The sequence below is a fragment of the Macaca fascicularis genome, chromosome 8, assembly GCF_037993035.2.
Source record: "Macaca fascicularis isolate 582-1 chromosome 8, T2T-MFA8v1.1".
Lineage (NCBI taxonomy): Eukaryota > Metazoa > Chordata > Mammalia > Primates > Cercopithecidae > Macaca > Macaca fascicularis.
In genome coordinates, this window is record NC_088382.1 from 153,622,365 (window position 1) to 153,643,642 (window position 21,278).

At 55.7% G+C, this 21,278-nt stretch overlaps 1 protein-coding gene across 10 annotated transcripts in view; it reads right to left on the minus strand.

Moving 5' to 3' along the window:
• Nucleotides 1-21,278, minus strand: part of PLEC (plectin) — a 61,669-nt gene that overhangs the window by 39,696 nt on the left and 695 nt on the right. For 6 of the 10 annotated variants that reach the window (XM_073999716.1, XM_045399339.3, XM_065519843.2 and 3 more), the window contains exon 2: nucleotides 20,413-20,611. In XM_073999716.1, the coding sequence (XP_073855817.1) occupies nucleotides 20,413-20,605 (193 nt within the window). In that variant the 5' untranslated portion in view covers nucleotides 20,606-20,611. Of the gene's footprint in view, nucleotides 1-18,404; nucleotides 18,547-20,412; nucleotides 20,612-21,065; nucleotide 21,278 lie in introns of those variants that run through there. The other 4 variants (XM_045399345.2, XM_065519832.1, XM_065519830.1 and 1 more) reach the window with 2 other exon arrangements.

Below are 21,278 nucleotides of genomic sequence, written 5' to 3' on the forward strand. Positions count from 1 at the left end.
AAAACCCCATCTCTACTAAAAATACACACAAAAAAGCAGCCAGGCATGGTGTCGCACGCCTGTAGTCCCAGCTACTAGGGAGGCTGAGGCACAAGAACTGGTCGAACCCAGGAGGCTGAGGTTGCCATGAGCCAAGATCGCGCCACTGCTAAATTCCCAGTTAGGTTTTACTAAGCTATATCTGGATGAACCTAAATTTGGCCTGCAACTGAATCGTACTTCCTTATTAAACCTCAGCTGAAAGTGACAGATATTTATAAACAGACCTAAAAAGTTCATACGTTAAAAAAAAATGCTGTTTTGTTTTGTTTTGTTTTTTTTGAGACAAGGTCTCACTCTGTCACCCAGGCTGGAGTGCTCAATCACGGCTCACAGCAGCCTGGACCTCCTGGGCTCAAGCAATGCTCCCACCTTGGCTTTCTGAGTAGTTGGGACTACAGGCGTGCACCACCACTCCCAGTTCATCTTTTGATTTTTTATACAGTTTGTCTCTCTGTTGCCCAGGCTGGTCTCAAACTCCTGGGCTCAAGCAATCTTCCCACCTCCCAGTGCTGGGATTACAAGTGTGAGCCACACTGCCCGGTCCAGATCAATTTTTTCAATTTAATGCATAAAAATTTTCCTCAGCCTAGGGAGATTTTTTTTTTTTTTTTTTTTGAGACGGAGTCTTGCTCTGTCACCCAGGCTGGAGTACAGTGGCGCGATCTCCGCTCACTGCAAGCTCCATCACCTCCCGGGTTCATGCCATTCTCCTGCCTCAGCCTCCTGAGAATCTGGGACTACAGGCGCCCGCCACCACGCCCGACTAATTTTTTTGTATTTTTAGTAGAGACGGGGTTTCACCATGTTTGCCAGGATGGTCTCGATCTCCTGACCTCGTGATCCGCCCGTCTCGGCCTCCCAAAGTGCTGGGATTACAGGTGTGAGCCACTGCGCCCGGCTTTTTTTTTTTTTTTTAAATTGAGGCGGAGTCTTGCTCTGTCACCCAGGCTGGAGTGCAATGGCGTGATCTTGGCTCGCTGCAACCTCCGCCTCCTGGGTTCAAGTGATTCTTCTATCTCAGCCTCTGTAGCTGGGACTACAGATGTGCGCCACCACGCCGGGCTAATTTTTGTATTTTCAGTTGAGACAGGGTTTCGCCATGTTGGTCAGGCTGATCTCGAACTCCCGACCTCAGGTGATCCACCTATCTTGAGCTCCCAAAGTGCTAGGATTACAGGCATAAGCCACTATGCCCAGCCCGGAAGACTTTTTTTTTTAAAGATTAAAATGCATACAATTGAATGGTGTAAGATTGGCCAGGTGTGGTGGCCCAGCACTTTCAGAGGCTGAGACAGGAGGATCACTTGATCCCAGGAATTCAGGACCAGTCTGGGCAACATAGCAAGACACTGTCTCTGCAAAAAACTAAAAAACTAGCCTGACATGGTGGCCTGTGCCTGTGGTCCCAGCTCTTTGGGACGCTCAGACAGAAGGATAGCTTGAACCAGCCCACCCAAGGCTGCAGTGAGCCATGATTGCACCACTGCGTTCCTGTCTGGGAGACAGCAAGATCGACTCAAAAACAAACAAAAAAATAGGATCATGGTTTTAAGCTAATGAGAAGGTGAGGGCACATAGCTGTTCAGAGAAGGAACACACAGGTTTTCACACACCGACTCTGCCTTTAACTTGCCCCCTGAAGTCAAGCTGCCCACCTATGAGTGGCCACCATAGTCACCTGTGGTCACCTGCAGCCAGAGGCTTATAGACAAGCTGCAGCAGCTGCAAGGTTCTGGGAAGGGGCCTGAGACTGCCCAGCCCAGGCAGGCTGGAACGGTGGCTACGTGGTGCAGCCTCGGAAGTGGGGGCAGCCACGATGACCCTGGGAAAGGCTCAGCCAGCAGCATGTTAGTCAGTTCTGTGGTTCCTTCCCGGCACAGGCTTCCCAGAGGGAGGGACAGCTATGTGGGGACAGGCCGCAGGCAGCCAGCACAGGAAGAGGGGCCACATGCACCAAGGCCTTGATGTAGAGAAAACAAGTCCAGGCAACCCCCATGAATGTGGAGGTGGCTGTAGCCAGGAGGGGGGCGCCTGGAGACAGGGCTACAGCCAGGGATTTCAACAGGACAGGCAGGTCCCAGGCTGGCAGCGAAGGGCCTGAAAGCAAGAGATTTAGGCAGCAGGGAGGAAAGGGAGCCGGGATAGAGGAAGCTGGGCGCCCTGATGACACAGCTCTGGAGCGTGGGAAGCAAAGCCCCGGCCACTGCCCAGGAGACCTCATGGCTCTGGCCCCGCCACCAATTCATGGATCACAAAGGAGTCTTGCCGAAAAAGCACGTAGGTCTGTGTGTCCAGGCCAGTGAACTGGAGGGGCCTCCAGGCTGGAGTCGGACTCACCAGCACCAGTGCCGCCGGAAAACCCCTACCTCTACCTTCTGCTCTGCTGGTCAAACCCAGCACGGTCCCCATGCCCCCATGCCCAGCTGGGGTGCCATCAGGCCTCCTGGCCAAGTCTCACACCCTGGGCAAAGCCAAATTCTCTTGAAGCTCTCTGCAAAATCCCCACACCACTGGGGACCCCAGAAGCAAAGTTGAGCCCAGACACCACAGATAAGCCCTCCCTTCTTCCCAACCCCTCTGTCTGGGCACAGAGCAACCCCCTCTTCACCAGTCCCCTGAGACCCTGGCTGCCCTGGCCACAGGCCCAGGCCAAAGAAGGGGCTCCAACCCTGTCTCCCACACCATACCTGCGCATGGGATGGGCCCTCTCCTGAGGCCCTGCCCACCACCACCCTGCCCGCCCTCCGCTTTGCTCCCCGCCCCATCTTCACACCCACCCACCCACCCAATCCCTAGCCCCATGGCAGCCTGCCCTGCTGGGGCTCTCTGGTGGTGGTGGAGCAGGCCAGTGGGCTGTGACCTGGTGATCCCATGCAGAGGTGACCTGCGACAGGCAGACACTTCCCTCTGGGGTCCCCTACAATAGCCGCAGGGAGACCAGGCCCAGTGAAATCCTGCCATAGATACATCCCGCACACACCGAGCCCTCCGGACGCACAGACCCGTGCTCTGCTCCCCGCCTGAGCCTGAGGCAGACCTGCAGGAGCCACCTCACCTGCCCCAGGCTCCTGCCCCTGCACATGCTGTGGGGCTGAGGTGGGAGGAGAGCCCTCCACGTCTGGAGGCCACCCCGTGCAGGGTGGGGCTCAGTGCCAGCTCAGTCAGCCTGCAGGATTTCTGGGGTCCAGGGCCACCACTGCGGGACTGGATGCCCACCAGGGCTCCTGGGAGTCCCAGTGAGGGACCCAGCAGGCACAGAGGTTACCTCTCCAAGCCACATCCTTCTCCTCCCTCCCCTGCAGCCCAGTACAGGAGTATCTCAATACCACGGGTCTGCTGGAGACCAATTTGGGGGGAAAGTCCTGGGTCCCACCCACATGACCCATCCATTAGGGGGCCTGTCCTACCCAAATGTCTCTCAAACCTGTCCTGTGCCCACTGTCGCCACCACACCCTGGCCTGGCCACCACCTTTTCATCTCAAAGAAAGTGGTAGCCTCCCCTGTTGTCCTCACCTCCACGCACTGGGCACACAGCAGCCAGCGCTCTCCAAGCACAAGCAGGTCCCACCACAGCCCTGCCGCTGCCCTCCCGAGGCCATCCTCACGCGGGCACCTGCTCCGCTGCAGCAGGGTGGACCTTGCCAGGCCTCTGCTGAGAGGCTTCTCGCCTGATCCTTGGTGGCTCCCCTTCCCTCCCTCTCAGCCCCCCAACACTGAGACGCCTGTGTGCCCCTGGGGCGGCTGCCTCACCCAGCACTGGATACGAGGGTGTTACCACAGGAGACGTGGAGCAAGAGAAGAAATGAATTCCTGGAGTTCAAGGATGGGCTGCACTTTCCCAGAACTCTGCTAATATCGTTGACTTCACTAGTAGATTAAAGGAGAAAACCTGTATATTGATCTCAAAAATTCTGACAGCTCATTTGATAAAAACCAGCGTTTATAACAAGGGATGATGCTCTCTGCATTGTTAACATGAGAATAAATGCCCCTCGTAGCACAGCGGGGCACCCTCCCAGAGCCAGGCGAGGCTGCTGAGGGGAGGGCATGTGAGGGTGAATGCCAACGGTGCAGGCGCAGCTCTTGGTCCAGTGCCAGGACATGGGACAGCATTTACCCAAGTCAGCACTGCTCCTCTTGGCACCTGAAACAACTCAACTCACCATTTACTGGAGCTCAGAGAGAGTTCATTGAGAGGCTGGCTTCAAACGCAGTTAAAAGACCCGAGCGGTTTCTTTAGGCAATAACAAGTTAGGAAAATACAGCAGGAAAAACTCTTCATCAGCACAAAACACTCTGGAATAAGACAACTGATGATCAGTCAGAGCTGATGCAGGGAACGCCCCGGCTCCAGGATGGCTCCAGGACCAGGCTCGGGGTCCGGGATGCAGAGGTCCCAGATGGCAGACGCTGCGCTAACCTGATTCGGCCGCAGTTCTGCTCACCCTCCCACTGGCTCTGCCAGGAGACTCATTACACAAGTCCCCATCAGACAGCGAGGCCACGTGGCTTGTCTGAAGCTCCAACACTGGGTGCTGGGCAGGCGGGAGGAGTCGGCCCACTTGGGCACTGCTGGGGGGATGACCCTTAGAGAAAGGACTGCAATACCCAGCCAGCAACTTAGAAATTGTTTAAAAATTGTGTCTGAAACCTCGTGCAGTGGCTCACGCCTGTAATCCCAGCACTGTGGGAGGCTGACGCAGGCAGATTACTTGAGCCCAGGAGTTTGAGACCAGATTGGCAAACACGGCAAAAACCCATACCTACTAAAAATACAAAAATTAGCCAGGGGTGGTGGCTCACGCCTGTAGTCCCAGCTACTCAGGAGGCTGAGACAGGAGAAGTGGAGGTTGCATTGAGCTGAGATTGTGCCACTACACTCCAGCCTGGGTGACAGAATAAGACTCCATCTCAAAAAAAATAAAAAAGAACTGGCCAGGTGCTGTGGCTCATGCCTATAATCCCAGCACTTTGGGAGGCTGAGGCGGGCAGATCACCTGAAGCTGGGAGTTCGAGACCAGCCTGACCAACATGGAGAAACCCTGTCTCTACTAAAAATACAAAATTAGCAGTGCGTGGTGTTGCATGCCTGTAATCCCAGCTACTTGGGAGGCTGAGGCAGTAGAATCGCCTAAACTCGGAGAGTGGAGGTTGCAGTGAGACGAGATTGCGCCGTTGTACTCCAGCCTGCTGGGCAACAAGAGCGAAACTCTGTCTCAAATAATAATAATAATAATAAATAAAATACAAACTTAGGCTGGGCCCAATGGCTCATGCCTGTAATTCAGCACTTTGGGAGGCTGAGGCGGGCAGATCACCTGAGGTCAGAAGTTCGAGACCAGTCTGGCCAACATGGCGAAACCCCATCTCTACTAAAAATACAAAAATTAGCCGGGTGTGGTGGCGGGCACCTGTAATCCCAGCTACTCGGGAGGCTGAGGCAGGAGAATCGCTTGAACCCAGGAGGCAGAGGTAAGATGATCCAAGATTGCAACACTGCACTCCAGCCTGGGTGATAGAGCAAGACTCTGTCTCAAGAAAAAAAAAAGAACTTATAACAGTTTACATTCTTCCCTTCACTAAACTTTAAAAAAATAAAATAAAAATCGTGTTGGAATAGAAAATATTCACGTGACTCAAACACTGAGGGCAGAGAGAGGCAAGTCTCGCTCCCCCCTTCTCTCTGTCTCCCCCACCCCCCCCCCACACACACACTGTGAAAATCACTGTTAGCGGCTCGCTCCCGCCCTTCTCTCTGTCTCCCCCCACCACACACACACACTGTGAAAATCACTGTTAGCGGCTCGCTCCCGCCCTTCTCTCTGTCTCCCCCCACCACACACACACACTGTGTGAAAATCACTGTTAGCGGTTTCCTGTTTGTTTCTCCAGAATTTCTTTACAGAAAATCAAGCAAATACCATGTGATTCTTGGTTTTCTCTCTTTTAACACAAACGGTGAAATCTTCTGGGCACCATTCTGCCCCTGCTTTCCCACCCACCCCACGCTGGAGGCCTCCTGCTCTGCACGGGGACCGCGCCCACGTCTGGCCATGCAGAGTGGCATGTGCGGGCCCAGCCTCCGAGCACACGCAGGCCAGTGCCCGTCTTCTGTTCGGACACACACTGCATTTGCGGCTCTGACAGACGCTTTCTCTGACCTGGTTCCCACAGCTTCACCAACAGAACCTAGATCCAGATTTGCGATTTTTGCCAATACGAAAGGTAAAAAATGGTATCTTGGTGTAAATTAAAGCTTAAATTTTGAAAAGCCCTTAACCCAGAAATTCCTTTTTTTTTTTTTTTGAGATGGAGTCTTGCTCATTGCCCAGGCTGGAGTGCAGTGGTGCGATCTCGGCTCACTGCAAGCTCCGCCTCCCGGGTTCACGCCATTCTGTCTCAGCCTCCCGAGTAGATGAGACTACAGGCGCCCGCCACCATGCCCGGCTAATTTTTTGTATTTTTAGCAGAGACGGGGTTTCACTGTGTCGAGCAGGATGGTCTCGATCTCCTGACCTTGTGATCTGCCCGCCTCGGCCTCCCAAAGTGCTGGGATTACAGGCGTGAGCCACCGCGCCCGGCCTCCTTTTTTTTTTTTTTTTTGAGACGGAGTCTTGCCCTGTCACCCAGGCTGGAGTGCAATGGTGCTCAGCTCGCCGCAACCTCCACCTCCCAGGTTCAAGTGATTCTCCTGTCTCAGCCTCCTGCGTAGCAAGGATTACAGGTGCCCGCCACCACACCCGGCTAATTTTTGTATTTTTAGGAGAGACGCGGTTTCACCATGTTGGTCAGGCTGGTCTCATACTCCTGACCTCGTAATCTGCCCAACTTGGCCTCCCAAAGTGCTGGGATTACAGGTGTGACCCACTGCACCTGGCCAGAAATTCCATTTTTAACAACAGCCATAGAGATGCACGATGACCCAGCTACAACACTGTTCACTGTAGCCATTTCTAATACAAAAATCCAAAATTAAGCTCAATGTCCTATGATAAAGGATCGATTGGTTAAATATGATATGGTTGCCATACAGGGGAATGCTGTATTGTAAATTAAAGTCACAGAGAGACGCCCAAGCTGTATCACTAAGTAAAAGAAGTTACATATGTCTAAAATACTTCATAACATTAAATCATGAAATTACAGGTAAATTAACACATACTAAAATACACTGTGCGTGCTTTTTTATTTTTTTTACTTTTTTTGAGACAGGGTCTTGCTCTGTAGCCCAGGCTCACTGCAGTGTTGACATTCTGCGCTCAAAAGATCCTCCCACCTCAGGCTCCCAAAGTGCTGGGATTACAGGCACGTGCCACCACGCCCAGCCCACTGTGCACACTTTTTAAAACAATGACTATGGAACAAAAACATGTAAGTTCTACATTAACCAACTACTGAAGGATGGCTGGGTGGGTTCCATGGTGGCCACAAAAAATCTATGTCCATGTCCCCGGAGCTCATAAATGTGGCCTTATTTGGAAACAGGGTCTCTGCAGGTATAATTAAATAAAGGATCTTGAGATGAGATCATCTTGGATTACCTGGGCCCTAGATCCAAAAACAAGTGTCCTTAGATGAGGAGAGACACAGAGGCAGGGACTGGCATGACCCAGCCACAGGTCAAGAGGCAGTGGAGTTGGAAGAGGCAGGCAGCCCTTCCTAGGCTCTTCCCGGTGCCTTCGGAGAAAGCGCCGACCTGCTGACACTGGGTTTTTGATTTTGGCCTCCGGAACAGTCAAAAGATAAATTTCTATTGTTTCAGAGTGCTTTGCTTATGGTTCTTCCCCGTGGGAATCACAGGAAATCAACAGACAGTGAGCAGGAGCAGGGTGCTACAGTGACAAATATCTGGAAATGTGGCTGTGGCTTTGGAATTGGGTAATAAACAGAAGCCGGGACATCTTGAGGCACACAGTAGAAAAAGCCTAGCCTGTCTGACCAGGCTGTTGGTAGAAATACGGGCATTAAAGGTGCTTGTGGTGAGGCCTTAGAAGGCAACGAGGAAAGTGGAGGAAAGGTGCTTCTTACACTGAAGCGAGACTTTGCCGAATTGTGTTCACTGTCGGCTCAACAGAACTCGTAAGCAATGAACTTGGATATTTAGCTGAAAAGATTTCCAAGCAAAGTGTAGAAGGTGTGGCTTGGCTTCTTCTTGCTGCTTATGGTAAAGTACAGGAAGAAAGAGATAAATTGGGCCAGGAGCAGTGGCTCACGCCTGTAATCCCAGCACTTTGGGAGGCCGAGACGGGCAGATCACGAGGTCAGGAGATCGAGACCATCCTGGCTAACATGGTGAAACCCCGTCTCTACTAAAAATACAAAAAAAAAAACTAGCTGGGCGTGGTGGCAGCCCCGTGTATTCCCAGCTACATGGGAGGCTGAGGCAGGAGAATGGCGTGAACCCGGGGGGCGGAGCTTTCAGTGAGCGGAGATCACGCCACTGCACTCCAGCCTGGGCGACAGAGCGAGACTCCTCTCAAAAAATAAAAAATTAAAAAATTTTAAAAAAGAAAGAGATAAATTGAGGAAGGAACTGTTAAGCAAAAAGGAACCAGCATGGGTGATCTGGGATATCTGCAGCCTATTTAGATTGCAAGAGATGCTAATGTTGGGAGGTTCCCGGTTAGGAAAGTGTGTCCTGCAGAGAAAGCCATCTCTGCAGAGATGAGGTGTGTGATTCATGGGTCCATTCACTCATCTTAACAGAAGCCAGGAACAGAGACGAGATGATCCAGGGAGGATCCAAGTGAACCCTTCTCTCTAATGGCCTGACTCCCTGTGACATACAGGGGAGACCCAGAAGGTTTATGAGAATGTTGTACCAGCAGAAATACTGCCTGCTTGGATTGAAGGGGACAGAGACAGGATGAAATGAAGGAAGGTATTGGGCTTCTGAGTCTACAGGCAAGAAACAGGATGACAGACCCAGGCAGCTGCAAACATGTGCTGTCCTTTGAGAAAAAGGAAGAACGACTCCAAGGTCAGAGCCTTAGGCCTAGAGGCAGAGGCTGGCAGAGCTGCAGGTGTGGGGGGCGGGGGGCACTGAGCCACAGAGGGGCATTCCCAGGCCTTGAAACCCCATGGAATTCACCCTGCTGGATTTCAGACTTGCTTGGGACTGGCAACCCCTTTATGCCTTTATATTTCTCCCTTTGGGAATGGCGATGCCTAGTCTATGCGTAGTCCAACATTGCAGTTTGGAGGCATAAAACTTGCTTTCTAGTTTTACAAGTAAAAAGATGGAGAAAAATTTTGCCCCCATCTGGATCCTACCCAGAGCCTCACCAACACCTGATTTAGACACAACTTCAGTGATAATATTTGAGACTTCTGAGCTGATTAAATGTTGTTCATCTTGTTTTTTGTTTTTTTTTTTTTTTAAGATAGGGTCTCATTCTGTCTCCTGGGTTCAGCCTCCAGGGTTAAGCATCCTCCTACCTCTACCTCCTGAGCAGCTGGGACTACAGCCATGCACCACCACACCTGGTTAATTTTTATTTATTTGTTTATTTTTTGAGATTGAGTCTTGCTCTGTCACCCAGGCTGGAGTGCATTGGTGCAGTCTTGGCTCACTGCAACCTCTGCCTCTTGGGTTCAAGCCAGTCTCGTGCCTTATACACCTGAGTAGCTGGGATTATAGGTGTGCACCACCACGCCTGGCTGATTTTTGCATTTTTAGTAGAGACAAGGCTTCACCATGTTGGCCAGGCTGGTCTCCTGATCTCAGGTGATCCACCCACAGGCCTCCCAAAGGGCTGGGATTACAGGCGTGAGCCACTGCACCTGGCTGGGCTGATGGAATTTTAGACTTAGAGTTGATGCTACAATAGGTTGAGACTTTGGGGCATGTTGGGATAAGAAACATTTATTTTGGAAGTGGGGCAGATATAAATTTTGAGGGGCCAGAGGATAGACTGTAGTGGGTTGAATGAAGGTCCCCAAAAGATATGTCTATGAACAATTCCCTGGAACCCATAAATGGTATCTTATTTGGAAAAAGGGTCTTTGCAGGTGGAATTAAGACAAGGATCTTGAGATGAGATCGTCCTAGATTACCCAGTGGGGGGGCCTAAAGCCAAAGCCAAGTGTCTTATAAGAGATGGAAGAGAAGCCACAGGGAGAGGGCCACGTGAGGATGGAGGCCGACACTGGAGTGATGCGGCCACGAGCCCAGGCACCAATGGCCACCAGGAGCTGGAGAGGCCAGGAACAGAGTCCACCCTGGAGCCTCCGAGGGAGCGTGGCCCTGCCAACATCTTGATTTTGGACGTGTGGCCTCCAGAACTGTAAGAGAATACATTTCTGTTGCTTTAGGCCACCCAGTTTGTGGGCACGTTTGACAGCAGCCACAGGAACCTAAAACAGGGCACCTTCTTTGGGGGTATTTGTATTCTGTAAACGACCATGCATTCTTGTGGCCGTCACGACAGTGGCATCCAGCTGTGTCTCTTAGGCCTGTCCTGTGCCTGCTCTGTTAGCTTCCCAGGTAGCCACTCATTTAGAAAGAAAGAAGAGAAAGAGATGCACTTTCAAAAGGTCAAAAGACACATTCATTTGAAAAACAGAGCAGAATAAAAAGCATAAAAGCCACATCCAGAGACCCTGACCGCAGATACCACTTTCTGCTGTACCCGCACTTTCAGCCCTGACCCAACCCACTCCCCCACCCACCCCCACCCCCTCTGCCCTGGTGTGTCCCTGTGGATGGCCTTCCGTACCCTCACTGTCCCGCTTGGCCCTAGCCCGCCTGACACACCAGCCTGCCCAAGAGCACCCAGACTCAGACCAGCCACCCTGCTGCCATCCTGGGGCCTTCCTTTCCCGCAGCCCTGGCCCTGGGTCTGCCCCCACCCCGGGAGTCACACAGGGACACAAAGTGATCCGCATCCCATTCCTGGTCTTGGGTCCCCTCTGCCTCCGGGAAGCGGCAGCAACAGTCCTGCCAAGAGCTGCCCACCGGCTGGGAGGACTCTTCTGCAGCTAACCAGGACCCAAACCTCCAAAGAGCAGAGGAAGAGAGGAGGAAGGAGAGCAGGCCCTGCAGGCTGATGTCCCAAGTCCTACAGGATTCTGTCTTCCCAGCTGGCTCCCTGCTTCCACCATCTGAATGCGTGTTCCCAACTCCCCTTCCGCCTGGTCTGCCATCATGCCAGGCCACTGCCCCTACAGATGACCCGGCCCATGCCCCATTTTGGGTTCCTGACCTCATGACTCACAGTCCCCGCTCTCCCAGCCCTGCGTCTCCCTACCCACTGTGGGTCTGTGGGCATCAACCATGACCCAATGGTGGGAGATCTGGGCACCTGGCCCCACTAGCATCACCCTTCCCAGCCTCCTCCAGTCCCTTCTTGAGGTACCTGGCCCCTGGCCCTTCTGCTGCCAGCTCCTCTTGGGCTTCACTGGGGAAACTGAGGCCACAGGGCACCACTGCCCACACCTTCCCAACAGCCCAACCCAGGGAAAATCTCCAGGGCCCTCAGTGGCAAGCAGCAGTCTCGACTGGCCAATGACGATGTGTGGCTGGGTAAATGTGAGCAACCACTCAGTACTCACCCTGGGCCAGGAGATGCCCATGCCCCCTATGGCCATGCAGGTCCCTCAGGCCAAGGCCCAGGGAACTCCTTCCCCAGGGAACTCGGGCCAGTGTCCAGCTGAGGCTGTGCCCTGCTGTGGCCTGGCCTCCATGTCACCACTCTGTCCTGGTGAGGGTTCTCCCTCCCTGCCACCCTGTTGGACCCACCATAGCCTGGCACCAGCATGGCCTCCTGAGCACTTCCCACATGCCCCCAGCACCTCCAATCCGAAGACACCCCAAGCAGTCCCGCTGAGGTCCCCAACACCCCTCATCACCTGGTCCCAGCACCATCCAGGCCTCACCCTGCTCCCGACGTGGCCCTGCTTCCTGACGCTCCTCCCCGCTTCGCAGAGCCAGCAGGCCCCCATGGCTCTGCTGCACGGCTGCCCACGGCTCTGCTTCCCGACTGCCTGTTCTCATAGGCCCCTAAGCTCTGGAGGACCCCAGGCTCAGAGCTCTGGCCTGAGGCCTGCCCTAGTGATGGCCTCCCAGCCCGGCCTCCCCACCTCAGCCCGGCATTTCCTGCACCTCAGTGTCTGCACAGGCATTCCTATCTCACAGGCATCTCTGATTTTATGCACCCAAGGCTAAGTGCCGGCTCTTCCGCCCTCTCTGCCGCAGGCACATCCTCTCCACCCCAGGCTGCTCTCCACCTCCACAGCCACCACCCGGGTCTCCTCAGCCGCTCCTTGGGAGGCACCAGACCAGGATCTTGCAGGGGTCCAGCCAGCTCCAAGTCCACCTATCTCTCCCACCCAATGCTTGTTTCAAGCCACAGCTGCCACAGGACAGGGCTCAGCTCGGCTTGGGGGTACAGAAGTGCAGCAATGCACAGCCCCTGTGTCAGGAAGCTGGATTGGCAGAAGGGGAGATGTTTACAATCGTCCCTGTTAACCCACAAGCCCACAGCCAGACCCTATGAGCGTGACACCAAGCATGACATCGAGTCTCCTTGAACATCTCGGCCTCAGCCCCAAGCAAATTCCACAAAGATTAACGACAGAGATGTTTAAAAAAATGCACCAGTGCTGGAGGCAGCTCTTGGCAGATGTTTTTACAAAAGAAAGCCATTTTAAGCATAGCATAAAATCCAGAAATCAGAAAAGACTGGTGAATGTTAAAAATTGATACGGCTAAAGAAACCACAGACAGAATTAAACAAAAATAGATGCATGGTGTGAGACCCATCCACAGTGTGACCAGCTACTGGGGACACAGCGGGAACTTTCAAGGAGCTGAAAAGTTCTGTTCCATGAGATAGTGCTGATCACAAGCAACTTCCAAGTTTAAGCGAATACAATCGTCCCTCAGAATCAGCGAGGGATGGGTTCTAGACTCCCCATGGACACCAAAATCCACAGATGCTAAAGTCCCTGATGTAAAAAGGTGTAGTAGCCGGGCAGCAGCTCACCCTGTAATCCCAGTACTCTGGGAGGCCAAGGCAGAAGGATCCCTTGAACCTAGGAGGTTTTTTTTTTTTTTAAGAGATGGGGTCTCACTATGTTGCCCAGACTGGTCTCAAACTCCTATGCTCACGTGAGCAGCCCTGAAAGCATGATGGCAAGTCATAAAAGCCAGAAACAGGGCTGCATTCCATTTCCATGTGAACATAGGAGTTTAAGACCGGCCTGGCCAACAATGCTTTTGAATAGGCAATTCACAAAAGAAAAGGTGCAAATGGTCAACAAGTCTAGGAGATGTGCTCAGCTTAATTAATAATCAAAGAATTCAGGCCAGGCACGGTGGCTCATACCTGGAATCCCAGCACTGAGGCTGAGGCAGGTGGCTCACTTGAGGTCAGGAGTTCAAGACCAGCCTGGCCAACATGGGGAAACCCTATCCCTACTAAAAATACAAAAATTAGCCGGGTGTGGTGGCACACACCTGTAATCCCAGCTACTCGAGAGGCAGAGGCAGGAGAATTGCTTGAACCCAGGAGACGGAGGTTGCAATGACCTGAGATCGTGCCACTGCAGTCCAGCCTGGGTGACAGAGCAAGACTTCATCTCAAAAAAAAAAAAAAAAAAGAAAACATTGGTGTAAAGTTTCATGACTTGGGTTAGACAATGGCTTCTTAAATATGACACCAAAAGCACAAGCAACCAAGGAAAAAAATAGATACTGGAGTCATAATAATTACAACAGACGTGCTTCAAAGGACACAATCAGCCAGGTGAGGTGGCTCACACTGTAATCCCATCATTGTGGAGGCTGAGGCCAGGAGTTTGAGACCAGCCTGGCCAATATGGCGAAACTCCATCTCTACTAAAAATACAAAAATTAGCCAGGTATGGTGGCAGACGCCTGTAGTCCCAGCTACTCGGGAGCCTGAGGCACAAGAGTCACTTGAACCTACTCCAGCCTGGGTGACAGAGCAAAACTCTGTCTCAAAAAAAAAAAAAAAAAGACACCAGCAAGCAAATAAAAAAGCAAACCATAGAAACAGAAAATGTTTGCAAATCATATTTCTGATAAGGGACTGGGATCTAGAATATATAAAGAACACTTACAACTCAATAATACCAAAAGGCAAATTCTAAAATGGACAAAGGATTTAAATACACATTTCTCAAAAGATATAAAAAATGACCAACAATCACATCAAAGTGCTCAACGTCATTAGCCATCAGGAAATGCAAATCAAACCACAATGAGATTCCACTCGACACCCACTAGGATTAGATGTCTGCAATCAAAGAGTCAGATAATAACAAGTGTTGGTGAGGACGTGAGGAAATTGGAAACCTCGCACCCGGCTGTTACTGGGAATGAGGAATGGGGCGCCCACTTTAGGAAGCCATCTGGCAGTTCTTCAAATGGTTAAATATAGAATTACCACACAGCTGAGCAATTCCACTCCTAGGTATCTACCCAACAGAAATAAAAAACATACGACCACCCAAAAACGTGTATGCAAACGTCCATGGCAGTCTTACTCATAACAGCCAGCCCACTATCCATCAACTGATAAACGCGTAAGTAAAAGTGGGCACTTCCACGCCACAGAACTGACTCCAGCGCGGGGCGGGTGAGGTGCTGATGGTGCAGCGACGTGAGCAGCCGTGAGAGTGTCCCGGCAAGTCGAAGAGGTCAGACCCAGGGCCAGTACAGGCCAGTACGGGCCAATCCATAACCACTGAAAGGAGAGCAGTGTTGCCAGGGGCTAGGTGACAAAATGTCCTGGAATTGACAGCTACCCAACTCCCAATCTACTAAAACCACTGAATTGGACACTTCGAATGGGTGAATGTTATGGCATGTGAATGACCTCTCAATAAAGCTATTAAAAAATACTAATAATCAGCATAAGGTCAACCTAATCGGTACTGACATGAAAAGCCATTGGCTCCAGAGGAAATCTCAGTCTGAGCTCCCTGTGGAGGGGCGGCCAAATCCGCGTGTTCTCTCCCGCCCTCTCCTGCGCAGCCGTCGCCGCAGCCGGGAGCCTGGGTCTCATCATTTTTCTTCGTATACTTCCACCCTGTTTGATTTTCTTCTTCTTCTTCTTTTTTTTTTTTTTTGGAGCGTTTTACTTTTGACAGTAAACACCGACAAAAATTCCTCTCCAGTGAGCCCCAAATAACCTCCAGCCTGCCCTCTGCCAGCTGAGCACCAACCACTGCAGACGACGCCCTACGCCATCACCCACTCACCCGTGCAAACACCCTGCAGTGCTGGCTGAGGGCCTGGGGCCAGTGCCAGGGACACAGATAACCAAGCTCAGAGTCCAGGACAGGGGAGAGTGGGGACACATGAGGGGGCCAGGCACAATGGCACTGGGCAGGCCCGGGGCTGGCGAGGGGTCCTGAAGAGAGTGCAGGCCACAGGCTGGGCACATGCTCTGTGGGCACCGAACACACCCAGCCCCTCTCCAGGCCCACTTTTCCCCCAGACCAATGCAGGCCTCCCACCCCTGGCCCCTGCCCCACACCAACCCCATGCACTCACCAACAGTACTCACCCCAGCCTCCTTCTCACCCCTGCTGCCCCTCCAGGACCACCTCACAGCAGCCCTAAGCCCCACTCCCGGGCCTGCATTCATGCCCTGACCCTCCTTCTTTCTTCACTGACCGCCTCACCTCCACTCACCTGCATCACCACGACTCTCCCTTAGAACTGTCCCCGCCCTGCCTCACCCACCCCAGGTCTCTCTCCAGGCTCCCATGGGATGGCAGGACGGCCCAGCCTCTATGAGCTGTCACAGGCCAGGCTTGGGGGGCCGGGCGACTGGACACTTACTGGCAGCTGGGCCGACTGTCTAAGTCACCAGCCCACAGCCCTCAGCATGGAGGCCTCTCCCACAGGGCGCCCAGAGCTCTCCCACCACAGGCTGCAGTAGCCTCAGCCCCAGAGGAATCTGCCCTGGATGGGGGACAGGGAGAAGGGGGGGTGGTTGAGGGGCTCAGGCAGACAGGAAGTTGTTCTGGGCGGAGCAGTGGCCGACTGACTGTACAGGGAAGACCGGGGATTTCCAGGGGACAGCCAGGGAATGACGTGTCCAGGGGAGGGTCTGAGATGTTGTGGGGTGGGGGTGAAGGTCACCGGAGTGAGGGTCAGACAGGGAGCTGTCTCTGTGAGAGGGCAGAGTGAGGTGGAACCGGGGCAATGCCACAGAGGGGAGGAGGCCGGGAGGCCTAAGCCAGGGTACCTCCTCAGTGCAGGGATCAGCTGGGCAGGGGTCCCTGGGTGCAGGCCTGGCCTCCCTGCCTCCTCAGAACCACCAAATGCTGAGCTGGGCCCAGAACGGGCCCGCAGCTGCTTACCATGGAGGGACTTGGGTCTGCCTCGCTGTCACGGGTTGGGTGGCAAGGGGGGCCGTGCCCTCTCGCAGTCCCTCCACCCCAGGGACGGGAAGGGCCAAGGCTCCTGCCCTCTAGCAGGTCCAACGGGCTCATAGAGGTCAGGCCCGGAGAGGTGTAGGGCACACGGGCCACCTCTGAACTCCTGCACGCCCTCCTAAGCCTTGGCCCGTGGCTCCCAGACACAAGTACCAGCCCAGCCCCTCCCGTCCCCTTGTCGCAAGCCAGGAGCTAAGGGGACTTGGGGTGCCTGGTGGGCTCAAGGAGCCTCAGCACCTGCCTTGCTGTTTAGCCACTCTCAGGCCAGTGCCACACACATGCGGGCAGCTGCACGATCACATGACGACTCCACTTCAGGCAGGCACCCCAGCACCCCCTGCCCCTCACCAGCCTCCACAACCAAGCCCAGAAGGCAGACAATGGGCCAAGACTGCAAGGGTGTCCAACACCAATCCTGGCCTTCAGAGGAGCTGAGCTTGGGAGGGAGGGCCCTGAGATGGGATTCCAGCAACCTCCAGCCATCTGTCTGGCTCACCCCTGGATGAATCAGAAGTAGCCCCCACCCCAGGAGGTAAAGAAAAGACATCCCTGGGGCCAAGAAAGCCTCAGCACAATGCCCCGAACAGGCTAGGGCACCCTAGGCAGCCCAGCAACCCGACCAGACCAAGAACTCCAGGAGGAAACCATTCTGCACAGGTCCCGCACTTCGAACAGGTCAGCTCAGAAACAGCTGTCTTGGGGCTTGCCAGGAGGGCTGGAGCCAGGTGGGCGGCTGCTTCCCTGCCCTACACCCCAGCACCTTCCGGGTGCTCCCTCCAAGGCAGGGCTGGCCATACACAGCATGAGCAACAGACCGCCCCCTCAAGGCCTCCCCAGGGGTGCAGGAGTGTCTCCCCTCGCTCAGATGAACTAGTCACACAGGCAAAGGGGCTGGGCACAGCACTGTCAAAGAGAACCACAGCAGCACATCCACCCTGCCCCAGAGCCGTCCATGGAGGACGCCTGAAGGAGATGAGTTCAGGGCACCATGAAACCTACCCAGCTGGGCAACGCTGTGGTGGAGAGCGGCACCACGGGGCCCCAGCAGAACCTCTCTCCCTGAGCTGCCCTTGGAGGCAGAGCCAGCAAAACCAGCCACGTGGAGCTGGAGCCTGCTCTGATCGGTTCTGCCTGGGGCCCCCACCACGACCTTCCCCAGCAGCTCAGTCCCTTGCCCCTAAGCCTCTGCAGGCGGAGAGCCAATGCTGTGTCCACAACCGCCTGGAGCTGGGCGACCCAGGCCGAGCCAGGCAGCTGGGTTGCAAGAATGGCAGGCGGGTGCCAAGGCCTGGGCAGGTCCAGGGGCTCCCTGTGAGCGTGGACTAGGGCAAGGGGGTCTGCCAAGGCACCAAACAGGAGGCACCAAACAGGTGGGCAGGCCACTCTGATGCTCCCCTAGTGAGGAAGGAGGGGCCACCATGACCCCTAGCCCACAGCTGTCCCCTAGGGAACAGAGAAGGGGTGTGTAGGGGGTGCCCTGCCAAGGAAGGGTGGCAGCCCAGGCCCTCACCAGTTTAGGGAGGTGAGGAGAGCCGGCAACTATGTGACCCATTGCCAGGCGGCACGGCCTCCCCTGTCCCATGCAGAGGTGTCCCAAAGGAGGGGCAGGGGATGGTTCAGCCTCGACCCATGTGTCTGCTGGCCACAGACACCGGATCCTGGCCCAGACAGCCGACCCCGACAAGCCCTGAGCGCCCCCACCCGCCCGAGACCCACCCCACCCACCCGGGCCGCGCGATGCCCTATTAAGGGCATGGCCGCGGGGGCTCAGCGGAGCGCGCCCGTCCCTTCCCTAGGCACTGGCGGCCGTGGGGGGCGATCCAGGCGGACGAGGCCGGCGGAGTGGCCACGCTCGGGCCGGCGATCGGACCGCCACCGTGGACAACAAGGTGCTGGGCGGCTGGGCTGTCAGGAGCGGCCGGCCCGGCAGCGGGGCGGGGGGTCCTACCTTTGTACTTCTCGCGCACCTCCTCGTAGGCCTGGATGAAGTCCTGCTCGTCGGGCTGCGGGCCAGGCGTCAGCAGAGCGGCCATGCCGGCGGGCGCGGGGCGCGGGGCGCAGCGGAGCCTCCAGCACCCGGCGGCCACTCTGTCCCCGCGGCCGCGCGCGCCGCTTAAAGAGGCCGCCCCCGCCCCGCCCCCGCACCCAGGATGCCCCACGGGCGGGGCGGGGCCGGGGCCGCCGCGGCCGGACAGAGGGAGCCGCGTCTGGGCGCCTCCCGGCGGGCCGGTTCCGCGAGTTCCGAGTCCCGCACGCACACCCCTTCCCGTTCCCGCCCGGGTCGCGGCCGCCGACACCCGGAGTCCTCGGGTGGCCCCTGCCCAGAGGCGGCCCCGACCTGTCTGTTCCCCGCCGGGCCGGCGACCTTACTGCCTCCGAGATGCGCCCCTGCCCGCCCCCCACCTCGCTTCCCGCGTGCAGCTGAGAACTTTCCCATTGCAACACTGGAGACGACTGAGTCGGTATAAAGAACCCTTAAAACACCACACACAAGAAAAATTAAGTCCACATACAAGGACTGGAATAACCCATTCACAGAAGGAAAAAATGCTCGGTGATAATTAAAACAGCTCTTTCCACCCATCAGATTGGCAAAGCTCCAGCTCTCCCCGCCTTCACCAATGTCGGCCACCGTGTCTGGGATGCCCCTGGCCGTGTTTTCTCCAAGCTTAATGCCACATGTCCTGTAACTGCAAGTCCCGCTTCCAGGAATCCGTCAGAGGTCCTAAGGAAACCGTCAGAGGACGCAGAGCCGCGTCGCGCGGAAGGTGCTTGCTGCGGGCACAGCCTTTGCAGTGAGTACCAAAGGCCACCACAGTCAGCCAGGGCCTCAGGACCCCCCCCACACTCCTCCACAACTGTAAAGGTGATGCCGAGGAAAGCCCAGGCGTGGGAACGACACAAGTGATTCCCTTTCAAGTGGGAAGAAAGTGACTTCTTTCTTTAAAGTCCACGTGTGCTGTGAAAGGCCCTGAAGGTCATGCAGGTCGAACCAGACCCTAGGGCTGGGGCTGGGTCCAGGGCAGTGACCCTCTCCTTCCCTCTTTCCTGCTCCCACCAGCCCCGATTCCTGTCGCCTGCAACATCCCCCTAGGGCTCAGCACCTGGCCTTGCAGCCCTCTCCTGGCCTCCCGCAGGGGCCTCCCTTCCCTCCGGCTGGAACAGGTCAGGACTCTCCAGCTGAAGCCTAGAGAGCTACGGCTCCTCCCTCTCCTAGCACACCCTGCCCATGGCCTCCAGCTCTAGGTCACCCACTTCCCTCCTGCCCTACCCCTTCCCCAGGCCTCTCGCAGGTGCTTCCCATCCTGGAGGCTGGGGCTCCAGACAACCAGGTGTCCCCTCCCTGGATGGGGAGCTACTGGAAAGCAAGGCCGGATCCTAGCTCAGGAAGAGGCTGGGGCTCCAGACAACCAGGTGTCCCCTCCCTGGATGGGGAGCTACTGGAAAGCAAGGCCGGATCCTAGCTCAGGAAGAGGCTGGGGCTCCAGACAACCAGGTGTCCCCTCCCTGGATGGGGAGCTACTGGAAAGCAAGGCCAGATCCTAGCTCAGGAAGAGGCTGGGGCTCCAGACAACCAGGCGTCCCCTCCCTATACACTGCTCCTGTACATGCCCACCTGGCCCCCATGGTGGCAGCCAAGACCGAGGGCCTTGTGGGCAGCTCTGCCCCAGGAGCCCAAAATATTATCCTTGTTGTCTGGGCACTGGACCGTTTTAAAGTCAATGATGGACGCCGCAGCAAGAAGCCCAACCCCAGGTCTCATGAACCGCCTGGGCCGGCCCAGCAGGTGGCGCTGCGCCGCCTGCACTCACCTGGGATGCGCGAGGCCCTCCCTGACCCGCAGATCCCCCCGGGCCTCCCCCATCCAGTCCCAGCTCCAGCGCCTAGCACGCAGCGGGAACTCAGTCAACCTGCGTGTGCTAAGGCGGTGCACAGGCAAGGCCCTGCGCAGTTACCTGCGATGCGAATGACCGCCCGCTCCGCAGGGTCCAGCACACTCCCGTTGCTCCCAGCGCCACCCCCGCTGCGCCGGCTCCGCTGCGTTTTCCCAAGGTTCCAGGGCAGTGTGTCCCCGGGGCTGGGCGAGCCACTGCTTCCATTGGAGACATCTTCGGGGACTGCCCGGACCTCAGCGTCCTCACCCGACATGGCCTCCTGGAGGGGAAGCAGAAGGGGTCACACCTCTGCCTGTTCAGGAGTGGACTCTGCACGCCGACCCACCCACCACCTTCTTAATCTAGACACTGACCCCGCCCCACTCACCCTCTCGCCTGGACACTGGCACCCACACCCCTCCTGCACCCTGCTGTACCCACATACTGACCCCCATGCTCTGGCCCCAGGCACTTACCCTCTCTCCATCCATGACTGCCTCGCCCCCTCCCGCCCATTCCTCAGACACCCACACAGTGACCCCCCCCCAGCCACTGGCCTCACCCTCCAGTCTATCACCAGGACACTGACCACCCTGGCCACCCCCACTCCCGCACATTGAGTGCCACTCTCCTCTCTTAGTCACCCACACCCTCCTACTCTGTCACCCAGGGGCTCAACCGGCACAGGACAGACCACCTTCCACCCTGTCCAGTGGAAGGCGAAAGGCGACTACCTTCACTCAGATGCGGGCCTCCACTGCCTCCATCCCAAACTGGACCCGCCTCTAACCCTCCAATCGTAGGCAGGCGAGGCCATCAAGGAACGCTGACCACTGCCCCCACCACTCCCCGGGTCATCAGGGAAGGACACCCAAGCCCTTCCCTGGACACCAGCAGTCCACCTCCAAGCTGTCTTGACCTCTAGGACTCCCCATCACGCCACCCCA